General features: G+C 37.4%; 1 protein-coding gene across 1 annotated transcript in view; it reads left to right on the top strand.

Annotated features, from left to right (window-relative positions):
- The window catches only part of STXBP6 (syntaxin binding protein 6), a 281,376-nt gene that overhangs the window by 207,529 nt on the left and 52,844 nt on the right, over positions 1 to 21,003 (top strand). The window contains exon 4 of the mRNA XM_037834711.1: positions 226 to 391. Coding sequence (XP_037690639.1) covers positions 226 to 391 — 166 coding nt within the window. The remainder of the gene's footprint in view (positions 1 to 225; positions 392 to 21,003) is intronic.

Here is a 21,003-nt window from a genome sequence, read left to right as displayed (position 1 = left end):
TTCTGTGATACTGTCTTCCTAAGGATATCTAAAAATACTGTAAGATTTGGGATTTGCTTGATAACCAGAAGTGTGTACTCTCCACACATGTGGATGCTAATAAAGATGAGGCTTATGATTAGAAACAATGTCTCTGAAAGGTGTTTGTCTTTATAAGTCTTTTCAATGGGGTCAGCAGCAGTTTTCACAGATGGAGATCAGTAGTTATCTCACTATCTTTTACAGGATTCTGCAGAGTTTGATTTATTGTTTGAAAATGCTTTTGACCAGTGGGTAGCCAGCACAGCCTCAGAAAAATGCACCTTCTTCCAGATCCTCCATCACACCTGCCAGCGCTACCTCACGGACAGGAAGCCGGAGTTTATTAACTGCCAGTCCAAAATTATGGGAGGTGAGTGGGCATGACACTAGTCATCCTATTTCCTTAGACTCCCTTTTACATAAATAGGTGCTTAACAGCAGAATTAAAGTCAAACAACAGCTAGACAGCATGGGTTCCATTCTAGGGAGTCCATTGTACGCTATCTCTAGACAGAGTGGTATGTTTTCACTCTTACCCAAAAGCTGGACTTCTTAGAATTAGCCACTTTGTTAAGATTATTTGTACCATGAGAACAAAGCTGTCCCTTTATTGAATAAACTCTCAGCTTGGTTTCTTTACTACTTTTTCTCTATTTCCACTGCAAAAGACTGTTTTCTAGGTGCTTTTTCCTGTTATTTCTTAAAATGTTTTGAAAATATTAATATAAAAACTCCTCAGATGTTGTCCCTCTCTTTGAAATCATAACTAGTCTCATGTTTATTCTTTGGATTGTGTACAGAGCTGACTTAGAATGAGAGCTATAAGCCAGCATTGAGGGACAAGTGCCAGCTCTGGCAAAAGCTTTAGAGGGGGCTTAGCACATTTCTTTTAGGTGGCATTTCTTCTTAGGGAATGAAGCCATGCTCAAATATAAAAACCTTGCCAATCACTCTGAGGTAGGGAAAGGTCTCCCCACTGACTTGTTCTTTCAATTTTGAAAGATTTTTTTTCAGTGCACCAACTTTAAGTCTTAGTGAAACGTCAAATGAAGACCACATCAGAGGCATTTTATCTTCTCCTTGGGCTGCATGTATCTTTCATATGAACTTGGGTGCAGGATCCATTATTCAGTCCTAGTAGCTGATGTACACACTGTCATTTTTGCTATATGTTTGCTATGTCATTGTCTGCTATGTGTTGTATAGAGAAGACGCAGTCCAATTCTTTATTGTCCACTGAAGTGTTAAATAGGAAGTTCCCTAAATGAGAAGTTCCTTACGTCATTAGAGCCTTGAAAGGTTTTTCTTGGGCATTGATGCAGAATCTTTTATTACAGCTTCTCTGTTTAGTCCTATTTTCTTTGAAGTGGCCACATCCTGTGGTACAAAAATGAAAAATATTAGACAAAATGTTTAGAAGAAATGGAATATCAAAGAATGACCTCTTATTATTTGGAAAATATGATGAGATGTAGCTTTCAGTCATCTCTGTGCCACCCATACTTTTCAAATGGATCCTGCTTTGAAAGCCTAGACTTAACAGATTTGTCAGAAAGTTGACCCTCACCAGGTTTAGGAACAGAAATGACCCTGCTTTCAGTTAACGGAAAGTTGGCCAGGAAGTCTCAGCTTTCCCTCATTCTTATTTAGGTAAGATTTGCTCTACTGGCCTAGGATCAGATTCATTTTTTTGAGCTTAAGTTCCTGCCATGAAACGTTTTCCTTGTCGGTTTTTGTGTGGTCAGTAGTTTGCATAGTTAGCACTTGAGCATAATCTCCTCTGAAAATAATATGACATTTTGGATTGACATTTCTGTTGCCCTTGGAGAGGGATTCCCCTTGGACATTCCTTTTCTCCATGTTCCATCCTGAGAGCAGAGTGGCCAGAAGCAGAACCAGTACCATGGGAACAACTACACTTCCTGAGAATGGAAATGTGGAGAGGAAGAAAAGGGGCCACAGACTCACTCTACTGTACTTGCAAAGGAAACACAGCCACCTCCTTGCTGCTGAGGTCAGGAGTAGCCTGTATAATTCTTCTCTCCCTCCTCTCTTAAGGGACTGCACTAGGCAGTCCCTCTTCTCTGTTGCCTCTAAGGCTATTATTTCTTCTCTCAGATCAAATCCTTTCATTCATTCATTCATTCATTCATGGCTCATCATTCAATCACCTAACAAATAAGTACTAAGTACTGATATGTGCTTGTCACTTTGTTAGGTTCTGGAAATGGAGAATAAGTCTGTATTTGGTCTCTTGATAGGCCTTCATTGCCAAATCCAGGCTGACAGATCCCTAATAGCTTTTCTAATATATTCATTTACCTTCTTGAATATCCACAGACTTTCCCTTCCAGTCCCTCTTAGCTATTCTGTCAGTCATTGACCCAGCTCTTCAGATAGCTCCCATTGCCGTACAAACCCCAAATTATGCAAAGTTGAGATGGGAAACCATACATCAAATGTTAAATTGTTGGTATCTGTATTGAATAAAGTTAATGACTGCAGTAAGGAAAAGAATAAATTAATGAGACCAAGTACTAGAATTGGTTCTTTATTTTCTGACCTTATATGAATCTTTCTTCTTCTTTAGGCCTTCATTTCCCCAAGATGTAACACAGGGATTAGACTAGATGATACTTAAAATCCCTTTCAGTTCTATCATTTGGAGACCCTGTAAATCCTAAATTATAGTAGTATTGTGTAGATCAATCACTTCTTAATTTAAGAATCAAATAAAAGATTCAGTCCAGTTAAATATGACTGAGGAGAGGCTAGGCCTCCCTATAATTGTGCCTAAGAGCCTCCTCCCGAATGCCTCTTTGTTGCTCAGATGTGGCCCTCTCTCTCTAGCTAAGCCAACTTGAAAGGTGAAATCACTGCCCTCCCCTCCCTACGTGGGATCAGACACCCAGGGGAGTGAATCTCCCTGGCAACGTGGAATATGACTCCCGGGGAGGAATGTAGACCTGGCATCGTGGGACGGAGAACATCTTCTTGACCAAAAGGGGGATGTGAAAGGAAATGAAATAAGCTTCAGTGGCAGAGAGATTCCAAAAGGAGCCGAGAGGTCATTCTGGTGGGCACTCTTACGCACACTTTAGACAACCCTTTTTAGGTTCTAAAGAATTGGGGTAGCTGGTGGTGGATACCTGAAACCATCAAACTACAACCCAGAACCCATGAATCTCAAAGACAATTGTATAAAAATGTAGCTTATGAGGGGTGACAATGGGATTGGGAAAGCCATAAGGACCACACTCCACTTTGTCTAGTTTATGGATGGATGAGTAGAAAAATAGGGGAAGGAAACAAACAAACAAACAGACAAAGGTACCCAGTGTTCTTTTTTACTTCAATTGCTCTTTTTCACTGTAATTATTATTCTTGTTATTTTTGTGTGTGTGCTAATGAAGGTGTCAGGGATTGATTTAGGTGATGAATGTACAACTATGTAATGGTACTGTGAACAATCGAATGTACGATTTGTTTTGTATGACTGCGTGGTATGTGAATATATCTCAATAAAATGAAGATTGAAAAAAAAAAAAAAAAAAAAAGGAAGCACTGGAAGGATAATCCAGAAACTAATAAAAATGGTTACCATAGGGCATGAGGAGGCAGAACTAGAATCAGGGGATAGGAATGGAAGGGAGGCTCTTCTGAGTGTACCTCATGTAATTATTCTACATATTCAAAAAGTAAGTTAAATCCAAAAGGAAAAAAACAAACCCCTAAAATTAAAAATAAATGAAACAAATAATCCTAAGTGTATATCATATAGGTAACATGACTGCAAAGAAAAATTTTAAGGGACTTTGAACACAGGATTTTGTCCTTTCTTAGTGGGATATGTTCCAATGACAGAACAAAGTGCAAAGAACTCTAAAACTTCATTCTGTAGTTTTTTTGTTAGTACTAATACCCGTATTGTGAAACTATTTCATGTACATTGCAGGATAAACCAAATGATTTCAATGTAAGAACTGATAAAAATGTAAAATCAAATAAATTAAAAATGTTAAATTTATATTAAATCTACAAGCTATGAGCATTCTGAAGAAGCCAGTAAAAAAAAAAAAATGACTGGTCTTGAATTCCTAAGGAAGGCAAAAAAAATAAATAAAATGAAAGTCTGAATTTAGGCACATTCTAATTTGTTGGCAGCACAGCTATCTTCCATAAATGCAGCCTGTCATGTTTATACAGTTGTTATTCTTGATAACAGTTGTACCAACAGGACCCTAATTAATTAATGTGCTGATTAGTCTTCCTTCTGCCAGTTACTACAGTTCTGAGACTTAAGAATTGCATAGATCTAGGGCCATTCTCACCCCTACCTTTAACATTTGGGCTCCCTACCCCATCTTCAGCAGATGAAATCTGTTCTCAATTTCACAGTCTCTTTTGGTCTTCCTTGTGTTATGAGCCACAAATCCTAGACATAATTGTTTCCTGTGCCATGAAATATGTTACATATTGTTTTTGTGACTTTAGAGAGCTAGTGTTTGCATTGGTGTGCTGCAGTACACCAGGTTCTTCACATGTTATTTTATTTAGTTTTCACCGTATCCTTTGGAAATGCCATTTATTATGTCTATTTTACAGAGGAGGAAGCAGGATAAATAGCTTTCCAAAGGTCGTGGAGCTAGTAAGTGGTAGGTAACAGGATTCAAACCCAGGCCCACCCAGTTCTAAAAGCCTCTTCTGCAAGACCACTGAGGGGCATGATCCAGGAGACAGCGCTGACGTTCTCTTTGGTGTGAATCATGCCCCCTGGAGTTGTTCTGGAACTTTTGAAAAGCTTTCATCAAGCACATTCCCAGATATTTTTAAATTAAAAAAACAAAAAGAAAGAAAAGAAGACAAGGGACAAATATGAGTAGTGTTAATTTTGTCCTAGTTTACCACTGATATATAATTAAGATAATAACTCTTAAAAATGTTTTGGCCTAAGAACAATAGAGTTATCAGGGGTCTTTAAAAATCACCTAGATTTTTTTGGTTTTTGTTTGCTTTTGTTTATGAGAACTTCAGAGTACTAAATAGATGCCAGTGAAGCTGTTTGAGTGAATGAGAAAGATGATGGAGCTCTGTCACTTGGGACGTCTCGGTAGCTCTGTGTCTGGGCCAGCCCTGTCTTTGGAAAAGCTGAGGCCCGTGATGTCTAATGACTTTACCAAGGTCATAGACTAGAAGTAAATATGCCAGACTCGCACTGAACTACAGTCTCTTTCATCCCAGTTCAACATAGGGTTATCATTTAACTATCTGCAGTTCCATGCACTTCCTAGCTTGTATTTGTTGACGGTGTGTATCTTTTATTTTTCCCTTGAAGACAGTCCATTAAACAGAAATGGATTCTTCGGCATATTTGACATTCTTTCCTCCAAACATAATCTCTCCTTATCTCCAGAAGACAGTCTGGGAAGCTTTGATCTCCTGGTGCTGGTTATAGGAGCCAGGAAAGACACGTGTAAATTCTCCAGGGCTGGTTGAAGGCCCTCAGGAACTGAAAGAGGGCAGGGTGCTCTGAAGAAGCAGAAAGCGAGGTTGGTTCCTTCTCATGCCTCTGACAGCTGCTTTGCCGCTGTCATCTCTTCTCTGGATGGTTGGAGGATAGGTAAGCTAGCAGTAGCCGTGGTCATTCCTAACTTCTGCTGTTAGTTCTTTAAAGCCCAGTCACCTTTCAAAAATAAAAGGCCACTCATTTAATTGCTGGATCCTGAAGCTACCAAGCAACCTACAGAGATTGAAGGCAGAGGTGTGGAGCTGAGTTCTGGCTGCTGAAATGTGATATGGTGTCTTGAATGAGAGGGGGCCCAGAAGTGAATTCTCGGGTTTGTGTAGATCAGATTTACTTCTTCTGAAGCACTATCTTGTTTTTGTTTTTGTTTTTGTTTCTCTGTTTATTGTAAGAAGAAATGTAAGCAGAAATGATGCTATATGTGTGATATAACACATTTGTACTTTAAAAGTGCCTTGAAGGAGTTACACATGTAGAACTTTAGGCTCCAGAAAAGACACTTGATTTCAATTAATTCATTTCACAGAAACATGGTCTGCCCCAAACAGCATCAGTTTAGATAATGGGCATATCAAATTAAGTCAGGGCCCCAGGGGGAATTTGTTGTTTTGTTTTCTTCATTTCTCTTAGCAAAATGAAAGCAAAAAGCCCACAAGGTACTTTGGACAGGTTCCTCCATGTGCTATTTTTTTCTTATTTTTAAGATTGACCTTTTGTAGTGATTACGGTTGCCCCATTATTTGTATACCTGACATTGCCAACCATGGAAATCTTTAGTGGAATTGGTAATTTCTGTGTTAAAATCATAAAGTGGATTATTTGCAAATCTGTTTGTTTTTTTATTTCATTTTGTTTTTGTTTCAATAAATGGTATTGATTATTTGCAGGGAAAAAAGCTTATTTCTTCCTCAAGTCAAGATGCTATATAAACTGAAACATTAATATATGTGACCTAGCAATTTCTGGAACTCTAAGCCCAAACACCCTGGTTAGCTCATTTAAGTACCTCTTGTTCTTTTCCCTATTTTCTACATGTCATCCTTTAGTGGGCTCTGCCTACTTTTGTTTGAGGCCTAGTTGGGCCCATTTTCTCACTGAGTCCACAAGCATTTATTCAACGCTGTCTGTATATCAGGCACAGATGTGGCTGCAGAGATCCAGCAACCAAGTAGACCCCTTCCTCACTTCACTTACCTTTTTGTGGGTACATCAGACATAAACAGATATAAAACAAAGTTATAACAGCAAGACAATGGCTGAACTGGCTGAACTGCATTTTAAAGGATAGTTAGGAGATGCCAGGCAGAAAAGGGTGGGATGAAATGAGCTCTCTATTATTATAACAGTTAATCCTGATAGTTTTATTTCAATATGAGCTTTATTCAGAATTTGAAATGTGGCAGATCATTTTTTTCCACAAAGTAGGCTATTTTGAAATACCATTTATTTTCTCCAACAACAAAGAGTATTTATTAAGCATTGCACTTCTGTGGTGGTATAAAGCCTGGACTTCTGAGCTCTCTTAGAATTACAGGGACACAGATGTCTCCTTCATACCAGGCTCCCCCTTTTTGCCCCTGCTAATTGGTATGTTAAAGGAACAGAATGGCTTTACTCTAGACTCCCCTGGGGTGGAACAGAATCTCAGGATTCAATCAAAGTGTGACTTTTTTGTATTGTGCTTTTCTTCCAGACAGTGCAGAGTCATCTCTCCTAGAGATGTGCAAATTCTTTACCTTCTTAGGGCTATGAACATGGGCAGATAACAAATAATTGTAAACACACACACGCTTGTGTTCTCACCAGGTTTTTATGAAATATTTATGTTTGATATGGTCAATCTTAAGCCCTATTTATTAATGTAGTACTTTCAGGGAATCTATAACATTTGCCATAACTTTTGGATTTCTTCTGTTTTAATGTTTTCTGCCAAAGAATAATGGCTTTGTGGTGCTTGAAGCTCACATTCTCTATACGTGCTCTGGCCAGGGGCACTTTAGAAAGAATTTCTTGTTTATGAAGAATAAGTTCATCTGTAATTTTACCCCTACTACTCAATCTTAATATACTTGTGGGAAATACACATACATATTAGAGATTATAATTCATATATGAGCTTTCAGTTGTATTAAAACCAGCGTGTTGTTGCTTATTGATCCTGACATATAGATGGAGGGTAGCAACACAGAGGGGTTCCGGCTTCTTAGTGATTCATTGAGGAGACAGAACAGTGATGTGGTTCTTATAGTTCCTTAAAGCCAGAGGAATCCACTTTGTCGTTCCTCTAGTGACTATTTTTGTTGCCCTTGAAGAAAGAACAAAATAACAAACATCATTTATCCTCCACCATGGTACAAAGAGGGAAATGATTCATGGGAACTTGCCCAAGATCCCACATCTATTAAGGGGTAGAGCCAGCATTTCACTTAAGGCCTGTCACTTATCCCCATCTATTAAATGGGGACCATGACTCCCAAGTTCCCTTAGTAAGCACAGGCTTTATTTTCGTTACATTGATTCAGCTGAGCAGGAGAGAGGATAATACCAATTTAACCACATCTTTGGGAAGTCCAAATTAAAAATTATGTTTGAAAATTGTCTACAAATGAGCATTAATTATATCAATCATGTGCATACATGAGGGTTTATCATCTGGTCTTTCATCACATGATCCTCTTCTCCGCAGTCGATATTGTCTTTTCCTAGACAGCATGATATTCCATTTAAGACTTGCCTCATATAAACTTTGTGGAAAGAATGAGAAATTAAGAATAGAAACAACAAAAAAGCATCAATAAAAATAACAATACAAATATTCAAAGTATACAGTTGGAAAAGCTTCCTCTAGGATTTTTTCTTTCTTTTCTCACTGGGATTCCACCAATGTACCACTGCAGCAAGAACAAGTGTGTTTATAGAACTGCATGTACCATTTGATGGTACCATCTGATGTCTGTTGACCGACATTAGGAACAAGACATTCTAGCAGAAGCTATGAGATGTTTCCGGATCTCAAACTTTTTTATGTCTGTTTTTAAACTTAGGGCAACAATTACTAGTCGTTATGTTGTATATATGAGATGTTTCTGGATCTCAAACTTTTATATGTTTGTTTTTTCAATTTAGGGCAACACTGTGTTGTATATTTTACATGCTTTCTCATATTTTCTGATCCAGCCATTCAACCTCATCTTGTTCCCACAAAGTGAATAAAAGATAGATACTTTTTTGTTAAATGAGAAAATTGAAGTAACCACTTCCTTAGGTTCCATCCCAATTCTGTACAGGATATAAATGACTAGTAACTAAAGAAAAGTTGGGTCACAGATGCAGTTTCCTCTTTTTCATTGCTTAGTGGCTGTAAGCTACACTGAAATGCATGCTGTGAAACAGCTGGTGGGTTATGGTTAGTTATCCTGAAGCCAGGAGTAACATTCATTATATGCTTTTGAATCATAGCTCTCCATCAAAATCCTGAACCAAACCAAGGCCATGTAAGTGTACTTCTGGGGGATCGTTTATTGGCTTGGCAGGGATCATGAACGTATTTTGTCTAACCTATAAATAAATAGTCTTCCATAGATGAGAAACATCTCAACTTCAAAAACAAGCAGAAGACATAAATACACAGCTTGAAATAGTGAAAAGTGGACAGACTGGAGTCACATATCCCTGCCTTTAATGACATCACTAGCTCTATAACTTTATCTAAGTTGCTTAACTTACACTCAGCTTCTCTTTGCTAGTATGCATTGGGAACAGTAGCACCTGCTTTGAAGGAATGGCTTGAGGATTAAAGTGAATTGAAAAATATTAAATCAAATGGGATTTTTGCAAAGTACTGGAACATGCCTGCATCTTGTACTTTTAAAAAAACCTAGAATTTAATATGCATATTCATAATATTACATGATTTCTTCCAGAATATTTATCAAAAGCCTCTTCTTATGAAAGAATCAAGAAAATGTTCTTTCCTGTTCAGATCCATGTTGTCTATATGTTGCAAAAAAAAAAAAATAATAATTTTTTTGTTCCAAGTGGGAGTGAGCTGAGCTATATTACAGACATTTCAAATGTTTGGAATCCTGAGCTGTTTGCCATGGTTTATAGAATGCTGAATGTGTTCCATTTTATGCTTGACATTTATAGAACGCCTATGTTACTGCTGACTTACCAAAACAACACTGTTTAAAGTATATCAAGTGACAGTGTGCCAGAGATCAGGGCACATAATTCAGATCTTCTAGTAGAAAAGAAAAGACCTAAAACGTGGTGTTTGAACTTTTCAAGAGAATAGACATATCCTTTTTCTACCAACATGTCTTCAGCCTACAATATTTCTTTGAATCTATTTCTCTTTCCACCACCAAAACTGGAGAGAGATGAATCAAAGGTAAAGTTATTTAATATTGTTGGACATGAAGTAGTATTTGTGAAACAGACATAAAAGAAGTTTCTCCTGCATGATGCTCTGTACTTTTAGATTTATAGACAAGTACAATTTTTAAAAGAATTTGGGAGACATAAATTTGCCAACTAATTTTCTGAGTAAGAACATTAAAAAACTTCACACCCATTATCAACATAATTTCATAAAGAAAGTTTACTTTAACATTAAAAGATAGAAAGGACATAATCTCTGAGGAAAAAAAGGGCTATTCCTTAAATTGGAAACATTTACCTTTATGAAAATCCTGCTACGTTGTCCTTTTTTTTCGTATTTCACATGGACCCACAAAATCTTCATCATCAGCCAGTATTTAAAAGCTGTTGCTTTTCTGTAACATGGAAACATCAAGAAGTCAAAATTACAAAGAATTTTTTTAAAAGAAGCCATAAATTTTCAAGGACAGTAACGGGTTTTAAAAATGGTCATTTAGTGATTTGGCAAATGCATCCCCACTCCTGGGGTAACTGCTCAGCACACGCACCTCTTGGACAGCAGGTGGAGAATAATTTTCAGGAACAAAGGCCACAGTCCTACTCCTTACCTGGGAAAGAGATAAGGAACTCGAGCATAATACCTGAGAGAGTGCACAAGGAATATTTAATAGGACATTTCCAAAATCTTTAGCGAAGGGGTGAATAAAGTGGCTTGTTTTCTTTTCTTTTCACATTATATCTGAAGTTTCTAAAAATCACATCCTTGTTTCCGATCATTAAAATAAAGCTCAATCACTACATTTAGCATAGATGATTATTCGAAATATAATTGGGACCGTGGTATAAATATGAAGTTGGAGACTTCAAATTTATAAGACCAAACATTCATCACCCTTCCGCCTGTAATATGTCCACCCAGGCTTATTATGTTATATTATTGGGTATCTTGCAAGAAGCGGGAGCATTAGGGTTGCCAAATTTAGCAAACAGAAATACAGGATGTCCAGTTAAATTTGAATTTCAGATAGAATAAACATTGGATCATTTTTTCAGGATAGGTATATCCCAACTATTGCACGAGACATATTTATCCTTAAAAAAATGACTCAATGTTTATCTGAAATTCAAATTTAACTGAGTGTTTTGTATACTATCTGGCAACCCTCACAAGAATATACCCTCCCAATTTCCAGTCAGCTGTAATACATATGGAAAACAAAATGTTTATTGTTAAATAGACAAACTTCATGAAGGCCAAACAATCAAGAGGACTTGAAGATAATTTGAGACAGAGATCTCAAAGGCATTGTGTTAGGATAGTCACTCAAAGATACAAGCACAAATACAAAATTATGAGACAGACTGCTAAAGAAGGTCTGTTAGAAGAACTTAGAGGGCTCTTGTCTTGTTGTAGCTATTCAACATAGAATAACACTATCAAAATACAAGTTGTAAGTAGCAGTAAGGACAGGAATTCCACTAAAGTCCTTTTGTAATTGAACATCACATTCCTGGTTAATTTTGTACAGGGAAGAAACCTCAATACTGAATCCAAATATCTTTGGCTTGGTTTTGAAGGGTTCATTTAAAGTCAAGAACAGTTTTTTTAAAAAAGGCTTGCCATAGACTCTTGGGAGCTCCCCACAGAACAAAAATTTCCATTTATGGAGGAAGAGACAGAAGCCCTATGGTCAAGATTAGAAGGGGAAATTTAAAAGTATAACAGGAAGCTGCCACTTAAAAAAAAAATTGAGGGTTCCTCCTTGACCCATCTAATGTGGTTTTTGGTGTTTTTCTTATGCTGGAAATGACTGCTCCGTGGGACCTCTGTACCAACCCAGTGGCTAGCCTTGAGCTCCAGCCTACGTTGCTCCCCTTTGTCCATTATGTAGCCCTCTCTCAGTGTCAGGTAAACAAGCATGGAAAGTAACTTAGCTTTTTCTTGGTGCGTGTTTGTTTTGATTTTGTTCTATCTCTGAATGTATGGCATCCATAGGTGATGGGATCTTACTGCTTTGGGTTCCATGAACCAATTTAATGAGTTACATGTCTGAAAGAAGAGTATCTGTATCAGTATTTTCTAGCCATGGGACCACTTAGCCTAAACATTTCAGTTACGAGCTTGAATAACAGGGAAGCCAGAAAGTAAATATGTCATTTTATTGAGATAAAAATACAAATTGTAAGAAAAAGAATGGTCACAAGTCATTGGCTTAGGAATTTACTCCATTTAACTTCTGAGAGGTTAAATTTCAGCTGCCGTGTGTGTGTGTGTGTGTTGTGTGTGTGTGTTGTGTGTGGCGTGCATGTGTGTGTGCATGCTTTTTTCTCACTGTCCTTGTGATAGTATTTGAGGGAGGGAAAAAAAAAAAAACACTCAGTTGATGCTATTAATGGGAATGCAACTTTTTTTTTCTTTTATTGCATTAGCAATTTGTGCCAAAAAGATAGTAGTAAGAATGACTTCAACTTTTTTTTTAGTTTAAATGTCTAAGCAGAAACCAGCTATTTACACTTTGAGAAAATCTAAATGTAATTGTCAAAATGAGCATCAACAACAACAAAAATATGCCCAATAGAATAAAACTTTCAAGTGAACCTAATTGAGAACATTCTGGGGGGCTCAGCTTTTACACCCCTTACAACAGGGTGATTAAACATGGTGCAATAAGATGGGCAAAAGTCAGGTACTTTCCATGGTTCACATAGAAATACTGCCCAACGGTCTAACTACCTTGTGCTTCTTCCTCTCGATTGTTATATATTATTCCCTCTATCAGCATTTCTGTCTATCCTATGGACCTTATTTTCACAGTTGGTTGATTTTATGGATCTTCTTCCCAGCTCCTGTTATAAGAGGTTGAGACTTAAGACAAAAGTGTTGCTTACAAGGTCAGAATAGATTCACACATCTGTGATAAAAGCCAAGAGTTTGTCCTGATGGTTGTTTTCTAGGAATATTGTTTTTTTTATTTTTTTGGAGACCAGTTGAAGGGGAGAAAAACTCTTCTACAATTTTAAGAAAGTTTATAGTCAATATATGATCCTTGGGAATTTTTCAGCTTTTGACTTTTCAACTTGAATAAGATAGAATATATTTTTATTCTTTTAAAGGTCTCCATTATTTAAAAGCAAATATTCATCTCAGACCTAATGAATATTTTAATTTTTCTAAACACTGAACAGTTTACCGTCTTGACCATTTGTATTAGTTTCCTATTGATGCCAATACAAATTTCCACCAACTTAGTGACTTAAAACTTCGCAAATGTATTGCCTTACGGTTATGGAGGTCCAAAGTGAACAATGGGTTGGCAGGCTCTGGGGACAATCTGTTTCCTTGCCTTTTCCACCTTCTAGAGGCTGACTGGGTTTCCCGCCTCATGCCTCTTCCTCCATCTTCCAAGCCAGCAGCTTAACATCTTTAAATCCATCTCTGCCTCTGACACTCCCCCTTCTCTCTTATAAGGATCCTTGGTGGTTACATTGGGGTCCACCCAGATAATCCAGAATAACCTCCTCATCTCGAAATCCTTAACTAAATCACATCTGCAAAACTCCTTTTGTCATGTAAAGTAACATCTTCACAGGTCCTTGGGATTAGAATGTGGACATTAGAATGTGGACATCTTTGGGAGGCCTTTATTGTCTCCTATACCGTTCTCTAAATAATTCTCAAAGCTATAATATATGTGAATATTGTCCTACATTTAATTTTTCCCTTTAATAAGATATACTTTTAAATACTTTTTATAGACTGTATTACTTGTGCTAATCTATTATAATTTAAAACATTTAAATTTAGAAACACAAGCTTTGTATGAAGACCCAGTACTTGTGTGGCTGAAACATCTTGCCATGTGTTACAATATGAAGCAGTTCCCTGCTTTACCACCTGAGATACATGCACCTTAGCTCTATGTCTTTACTTAAGGAATTTGTCTTTCAATAATTACACAGGCCCTTTATAAGTTCTAGGAAGTCTTAGAGTACTTAATATTTTAAAATTTTAATGGTAAAATTTTAACAATGTCATTCAATTTTGTTGAAACTCGTCTTTTTCCTTTATATTTCCCTCTCTGCCTCCACAGAAAATGCTCATAATACTCCATTTGTAAATAACTTGGTATTGTTCCTCTTGAGGGACTGACAGTTCCTCTGTTAACTGTGATATAAAATGTTAAGGTCAAGTCTGTTGAACACATACCTGTCGCAGACAAGTTCACATTAAATGGTTGAATTTATGTCTTTAATTCAACATGCACTTTAAAGTAATTCGATATGAGCACCTGAAATACAGTTACCATGTAAATTCAACAATTTTCTGTATTGCTCAGGGTACATACTTCCATCTCTATTGGTGTTTCTTAAATCTGGTCTTCCTGCTGTGATACGATGTTCATTAAAAAGCAAGAGTCTTTGAATACAAAGATCTGGGTTTGAACCTCTGATCTGTCACTTGCTATCTGTAAACGAATTACTCGAACTGTAAGCTTGATTTCTTCTTCTGTTAGACGGAATAATAACACTTACCCCATGGGATTGTTGAAAGGATTAGACAAGATCGTGTATGAAACATTTAGCAGGGAGCACAGGAAGTACCATGGAATAAAGTGAGCACTCAGTGGGAGCTGTTGTAGTTAGTGTTCTCTCTTAATCCTGTCTTTCTGTTATTGTCCTGCCTCCCCTCCTGCTAAGGGACTGAATTGCCATCCAACACAGAGGAGGGAGTAGAAACTGAGAAGCATGGGTTTGAAAACATCCCTTACTTTAGAAATATTAGAAATGCAATATGCATTTGTATTTGCATTTTTCTTGTCTCCCAGGGAAAAAAAAAAAGCTAGTGAGAACACTGATAGTTACCATATATTGAGTTTATACTATACACCACACATTTTTTTAGAGTTCATTCTAACCCTAGAAAATAAGTATGGTTATCCTCATTTTAACAGGTGAAGAAACAAACTAAGCCCAAAGTCACACAGATAAAAAGAGACAGTCAAAATTTGAACCCAACACTGTCTCTAAAATCTGTTCTTTCCATTTTCCCCATTAAAAAGAAAATCAGAAAAACTCTTCAAAGCCGCTATCTTTTAATGCATGTTTTTGTCTAAAAGTTCCAAGTGTTTCTCCAACAAAATCAGGTTCTATTTTCATTTCATAGCAATTAGTATAGTTCTTGACGTTGGGTGATACTGTATTTTCAGTGTAACACTTGAATTACAGGATGAACCGCTATATCACTAGTAAGTTATTTTCCAGTTAAGCGCTTAACTGTTATTTCACCCTCTAAATAGGTGCCCTATCTTACAGTGTTTTAGATTGCACGTTTTTTTCTTTTATTTGGGATTATTCACAAAAGAGCTATAGGACCTGGCTCATCTGTAAAAGCAAGAACAAGGAGAATAAATCTTGAGGGTAGTAAACTATATAGGGAAGAGATTATTGATATGGGGCACTTTCCTATAACCTAGGATTCAGCATCCAGGCAATGATGCCTGAAGCCTGTCCTAATATTCTGCTGGAATAACTCCTGAAAGCCTGGAGACAGCAGTGGTCTACAGTAAATAAGGCTAAGGTCAAAAGGCTCAGAGAAGTAGATGGCTTAAAGGACAGAGTAATTAGGTGAACTGGTAAGTAACAAGGTTGCTAAGTTGGAAGACTGAGACCTTGTGAGATGATGGTTTAGAGACCAACAGAGCTGAGATTTACACCCTACTTTCTAGCTTTGTGACTTTGGACAAGTGACTCACGTTTTCTGACTTTCCATTTCCTCAACTGGAAATTTAATATAATATTACCCATCTCAGAAGGTTGAGAAGATCATCGAGATAAAGCATGCAAAGTATTTGTCTCATAGTGGAACCTCAAAAAAAAATGTTAATTTGGGGTGCTTACATTTTTATAATGTTGTCTGAGTAGGTAATATATTTTTCTTTGATCAGTCACTGCTTTCACACTCTCCCTGTCAGATCTTTCTTTCCTGTTGCTTGATGCATCTTTAGTCTCTTTCAGATGTTAACATGTCCAGTCCATGATATTGGATGACACTACAGAATTATTGTTCCTTTTCATAGGTATATTACTGGTACTGCAGTTGTGTAGGAGAGTGTCTTTATTCTTAGGAGGTGTATGCTGAGTATTTGGGGGTGAAGTGTCATAGCTGCAACTTACTTTCAAATGGTTGGGGGCAATCATAGATAGAGGTAGAGATAAAGCAAATGTGACAAAATGTTAACAGTTGTATCTGGGTTGAGGGTATGCTAATGTTTGTTGTACTTTTCTGTATGTTTGAACTTTTTCCATATTAAAGGCCGGGGAAAATTTAGGTGCTAAAAAATCAGACAAGTCCAGTCCTGTCTAAACCAGCTTAAATCTTTTATGACATATTCCATTTAGGGCTTATATCCTCCCCTCCCTAGTATACCAGCCAGATAGTCTTTCTAACCTTCTAATCTTTCTGCTTTCAATTCTCCCAGGATTGGGTGGGAAGGAGGGATTAAAGACAATGGGCAAAAGGGCAGTAGAAATCCTTTCTTGGCTGCTAAAGCCTTCTGCATGAACCAAATGCTGGTTCTCTTGAGGGGCCATCTGTGGGTTCTTTTTTAGTTCCCGAAGGAACACACATGCGCACATGCACAAACACATATCTCCCAAAGGTGGGAGATGAAATCCAGACGAGCCTCTTCTGACTCTCCCTCAGCTCTCATTCCTGATGGACCACACCCAGAGCCTCTTGCTGCTGGAGTCCTCCCAACTGGCAGAGAAGCCTTTTGGGCAGAGGACCCAGAAGATGGCTCAAGCCAGGTCCCCTTTCTGCGCTGTCTGCATGGCCCACAGGGAACTCAGGTTCCCTTACTGTGAAAACTGTGCAGACCTTCAATGCCAGCTGCCCCCCTGCTGCCCTGCACCCTCCTCTTGTTTCCTGTTTTTCTCTGCTCAAGTAGGCCAGGGGACAGATCAGCAAGTCCATCACATAAGAAGATGCCTAATGAGGAATAGATGCACATCTCCCCTACTTCCAGCACCCCAACCTCTACAGGTGGCTCTTTTGAACCCCCTACTTGGCTTGGGGGCATGTGTGGGTAGAGGTCATGAAAAGGAGGGACCAGCATGGGCAGCATGCACTGGAGACTGAGGCCAGAATGAGTGAGGCTGGCTCAGTGGATGCCACTGTGTGTGGTGTCTCCCTATCCCCCCCTACCCCCGCTATGCCTTGGGTCCCTGGTATAAGCCCCCTGGGGCTCAGACACAACCCTCTGTAAAGGGGAATGGGGGGTCCTGATTTTTAATCTCTTAATTTTTATTCTAGTAATATATATATATCCTAAAGTTTCTCCTTTGAACCACATTCATCTCTATAGTTCATTGCTGTTGATTATACTTGCAATAATATGCTGTTATCACTACCATCTATTTCTACACCTTTACCATCAACCTAAATAGAAATTCTGTACAAGTTAAGCATCAACTCCCCAGTCTCTAACCCCAAATCTATCTCCTGGTATCCTGTATTCTAGATTTTAACTCTGTGAGTTTACTTATACTTAGTTCGTAACAGTGAGATCATACAATAGTTGTCCTTTTGTATCTGGCATATTTCACTCAACACAGTGTCCTCAAGGTTCATCCATATTGTCACATGCATCAGGACTTCATTCCTTTTTATGGCTGGATAATACTCCATTGCATTTATATTACCACATTTTATCTATTCATCAGTTGGTGGACCCTGGGTTGCTTCCATCTTTTGGCAATTGTGAATAATGCTGCTATGAACTTCAGTGTGAAAATATTTGTTCGAGTCTTTGCTTTCAGTTTTTCTAAGTATATACCTAGTAGTGGGATTGCTGGATCATATGGTAATTCTATACTTAGATTCTTTAGGAGTCTCCAAACTATCTTCCACAGCAGCTGCAACATTTTACATCCCCACCAGCAATGAATCAGTGTTCCTGTTTCTCCACATGCTCTCCAACACTTCTAGGTTTACGGTTTTTTAATAGTAGCCATTATAGTGGGTGTGAAATGATATCACATTTTGTGGTTTTGATTTGCATTTTCCTAATTGCTAGTGATGTTGAGTATCTTTTCACGTGCTTTTTTAAATATGCAATTTTATTGAGATATAATCACGTAACGTAGTCAAAGTGTACAGTTATTCACAGTATCATCATATAGTTGTGTATTCATCACCACAATCAAACTTTGAACATTTTCATTACTCCAAAAAATAAAATTAAAATTAAAATAAAAAAGAACATCTAAAACATCCCATTCCCCTCTTTCCCCCATTGTTCATTTACTTTTTTTAATACAGTTTAATTGAGATATATTCACACACCCACATACACATCCACAGTGTACAATCAGTTATTCATGGCACCATCATACAGTTGTGCATTCATCACCAGAAACAATTTTTAGACCTTTTCCTTACTCCAAAATAAAAATAAAAGTAAAAAAGAAACCTAAATCTTTCCATCCCTTCCATCCCACTCTATTCTTCATCTAATTTTTGTCCCCATTTTTCCACTCATCTTTCCATACACTGGGTAAAGGGAGCACGAACCACAAGGTTTTCACAGTCGTGCAGTCACACTATGCAATCTACATAGTTATACAGTTGTCTTCAGTAATCAAGGTCACTGGGTTGCGGTTTGACAGCTTCAGGTATTTCCCTCTAGCCATTCCAACACACTAAAAACTAAAAAGTGATATCTGTATAGCGCATAAGAATACCCTCCAGACTGACTTCTCAGCTCCATGTGAAATTTGCTTAGCCACTGAAACCTTACTTTGTTTCATCTCTCTTCCCCCTTTTGGTCAGGAAGATCCTCTCAATCCCACAGTGCTGGGTTCAGGCTCATCTCCAGGAGTTATATCCCAAGTTTTCAGGGGGATTTACACCCCTGGGTGTCAGTTTCATGTGCTTTTTAGCCATTTTGTATTTCCTCTTTTGAAAAATGTCTATTCAAGTCTTTTGCCCATTTTTAATTGGTTTGTTTGTCTTTTTATTGTTGACCGGTAGGATTTCTTTATATATTGTGGCTATTAAATCCTTATCAGATGTGTAGTTTCCAAATATTTGCTATCATCGAGTAGTTTGTCTATTCACTTTCGTGACAAAGTCCTTTGATGCACAAAAGTTTGTAATTTTGAAAAGGTCCCATTTATCTATTTTTTCTTTTTGGTGGTTTGTGCTTTGGGTATAAAGTCTAAGAAACCATTGCCTACCACAAGGTCTTAAAGATGCTTCACTACATTTTCTTCCAGAAGTTTTATACTCCTGGTACTTATGTTTAGGTCTTTGATCCATTTCAAGTTAATTTTTGTATAAGGTGGGAGATAGGAATCCTATTTCATTCTTTTGCATATAGATATCCAGTTCTCCCACACAACTTGTTGAAGGGACTGTTCTTACCCAGTTGAATGGACTTGGCAGCCTTCTCAAAAATCAATTGCCTGTAGATGTGGGGTCTATTTCTGAACTCTCAATTCTATTCCATTGGTCAGTATATCTGTCTTTATTCCAGCTTCATGCTGTTTTGACCACTGTAGCTTTGTAATATGCTTTAAAGTCAGGAATTGTGAGTCCTCCAACTCCTTGCTTCTTTTTCAAGATTTTTTTGGCTATTCGGAGCCCTTCCAAATAAATCTGATAATTGTCTTTTCTGTTTCTTCAAAGCAGGCTGTTGGAATTTTGATTGGGATTGGGTTGAATCTGTAAATCAGTTTGGGTAGAATTGACATCTTAACTACGATTAGCCTTCCAATCCATGAACACAAAATGTCCGTCCATTTATTTAGGTCATCTCTGATTTCTTTGAGCAATGTTGTGTAATTTTCTGGATACAGGTCCTTTACATCCTTGGTTAAATTTATTCCTAGGTATTTGATTCTTTTAGTTGCTATTGTAAATGGAATTTTTTTTTTATCTTCTCCTCAGATTGCTCATGACTGGCTGATAGACACACTGCTGATTTTTTGTGTGTTAAACTTAATATCCCACCACTTTGCTGAACTCATTTATTAGCTCTAGTATCTTTGTTGTAGATTTTTTGGGACTTGCTATATATAGGATCATGCCGTCTGCAAATAGTGAAAGTTTTACTTCTTCCTTTCCAATTTGATGCCTTTTTCTTACCTAACTGCTCTAGCTAGAACTTCCAGCACAGTGATGAGTAACACTGGTGACAGTGGCATCCTTGTCTTCATCCAGATCTTAGAGGGAAAGCTTTTAGTCTTTCACCACTGAGTACAATGTTAGCTGTGGGTTTTCATATATGCCCTTTATCATGTTGACAAAATTGCCTTCAATTCCTAATGTTTTAAGTGTTTTTATCAAGAAATTGCGCTGCATTTTGTCAAATGCCTTCTCTGCATCATTTGAAATGATCATGTGGTTTTTCCTCTTCATTCAAAGGGAATTCAAAGGGAAAATGCAATTTGATTTGTTGATATTTGATATATACATAAATTTTCTAGAATACATCTGTTATATAAAATGTGATACATTTATATTCTTACACTCTTTGTGCAAAAACTTATAGGCCAGAAACAAGAATGGATAATTAAAATGGAAATAGAATATGTGTAGAACTCCTTTTGGGAAATGAAAGACTTGGAAGAATGTGATAAAGCTTTCTTCAGTGACGATTAAGAAAATAATTCCATTATTATGACTGCTGTTTTTTGGACCTCAGCTTCATCCCTTAAAAGCTGAGTAAATGAGTGCACAAATAGAAGCTGGATTTCTCTCTAATTAATTAAGATTAGAGAGAAAGCAGCAGAAGTTTTGAGCTGTAATCCAGATAGTAATAGACAGCACATATGAATTGCTGCAGCTTCTCAACCCTTTTCTTCTTTGCAAAAGAAAAATAAATTGAAACTTATCATTTGGGGCCATCCACTTTTAATTAGCCAGATGGTAAATAAGAGAATCTGTCAGTAAGACATAATCAGCTTTTTCTTTGTTGGTAAAAACAAAGGAATTTCAAAATAAGTATTATCACTGCTGAACAATGTTAGAATTTTGGGATTATTGTATTAATAAAAATGAAGGTTTTGGAAAT

This window comes from Choloepus didactylus, chromosome 4 (genome assembly GCF_015220235.1).
Source record: "Choloepus didactylus isolate mChoDid1 chromosome 4, mChoDid1.pri, whole genome shotgun sequence".
NCBI classification, from domain to species: Eukaryota; Metazoa; Chordata; class Mammalia; order Pilosa; family Megalonychidae; genus Choloepus; species Choloepus didactylus.
Note: the sequence above shows the minus strand (reverse complement) of the source record. Positions and strands in the feature narration are given on the sequence as shown.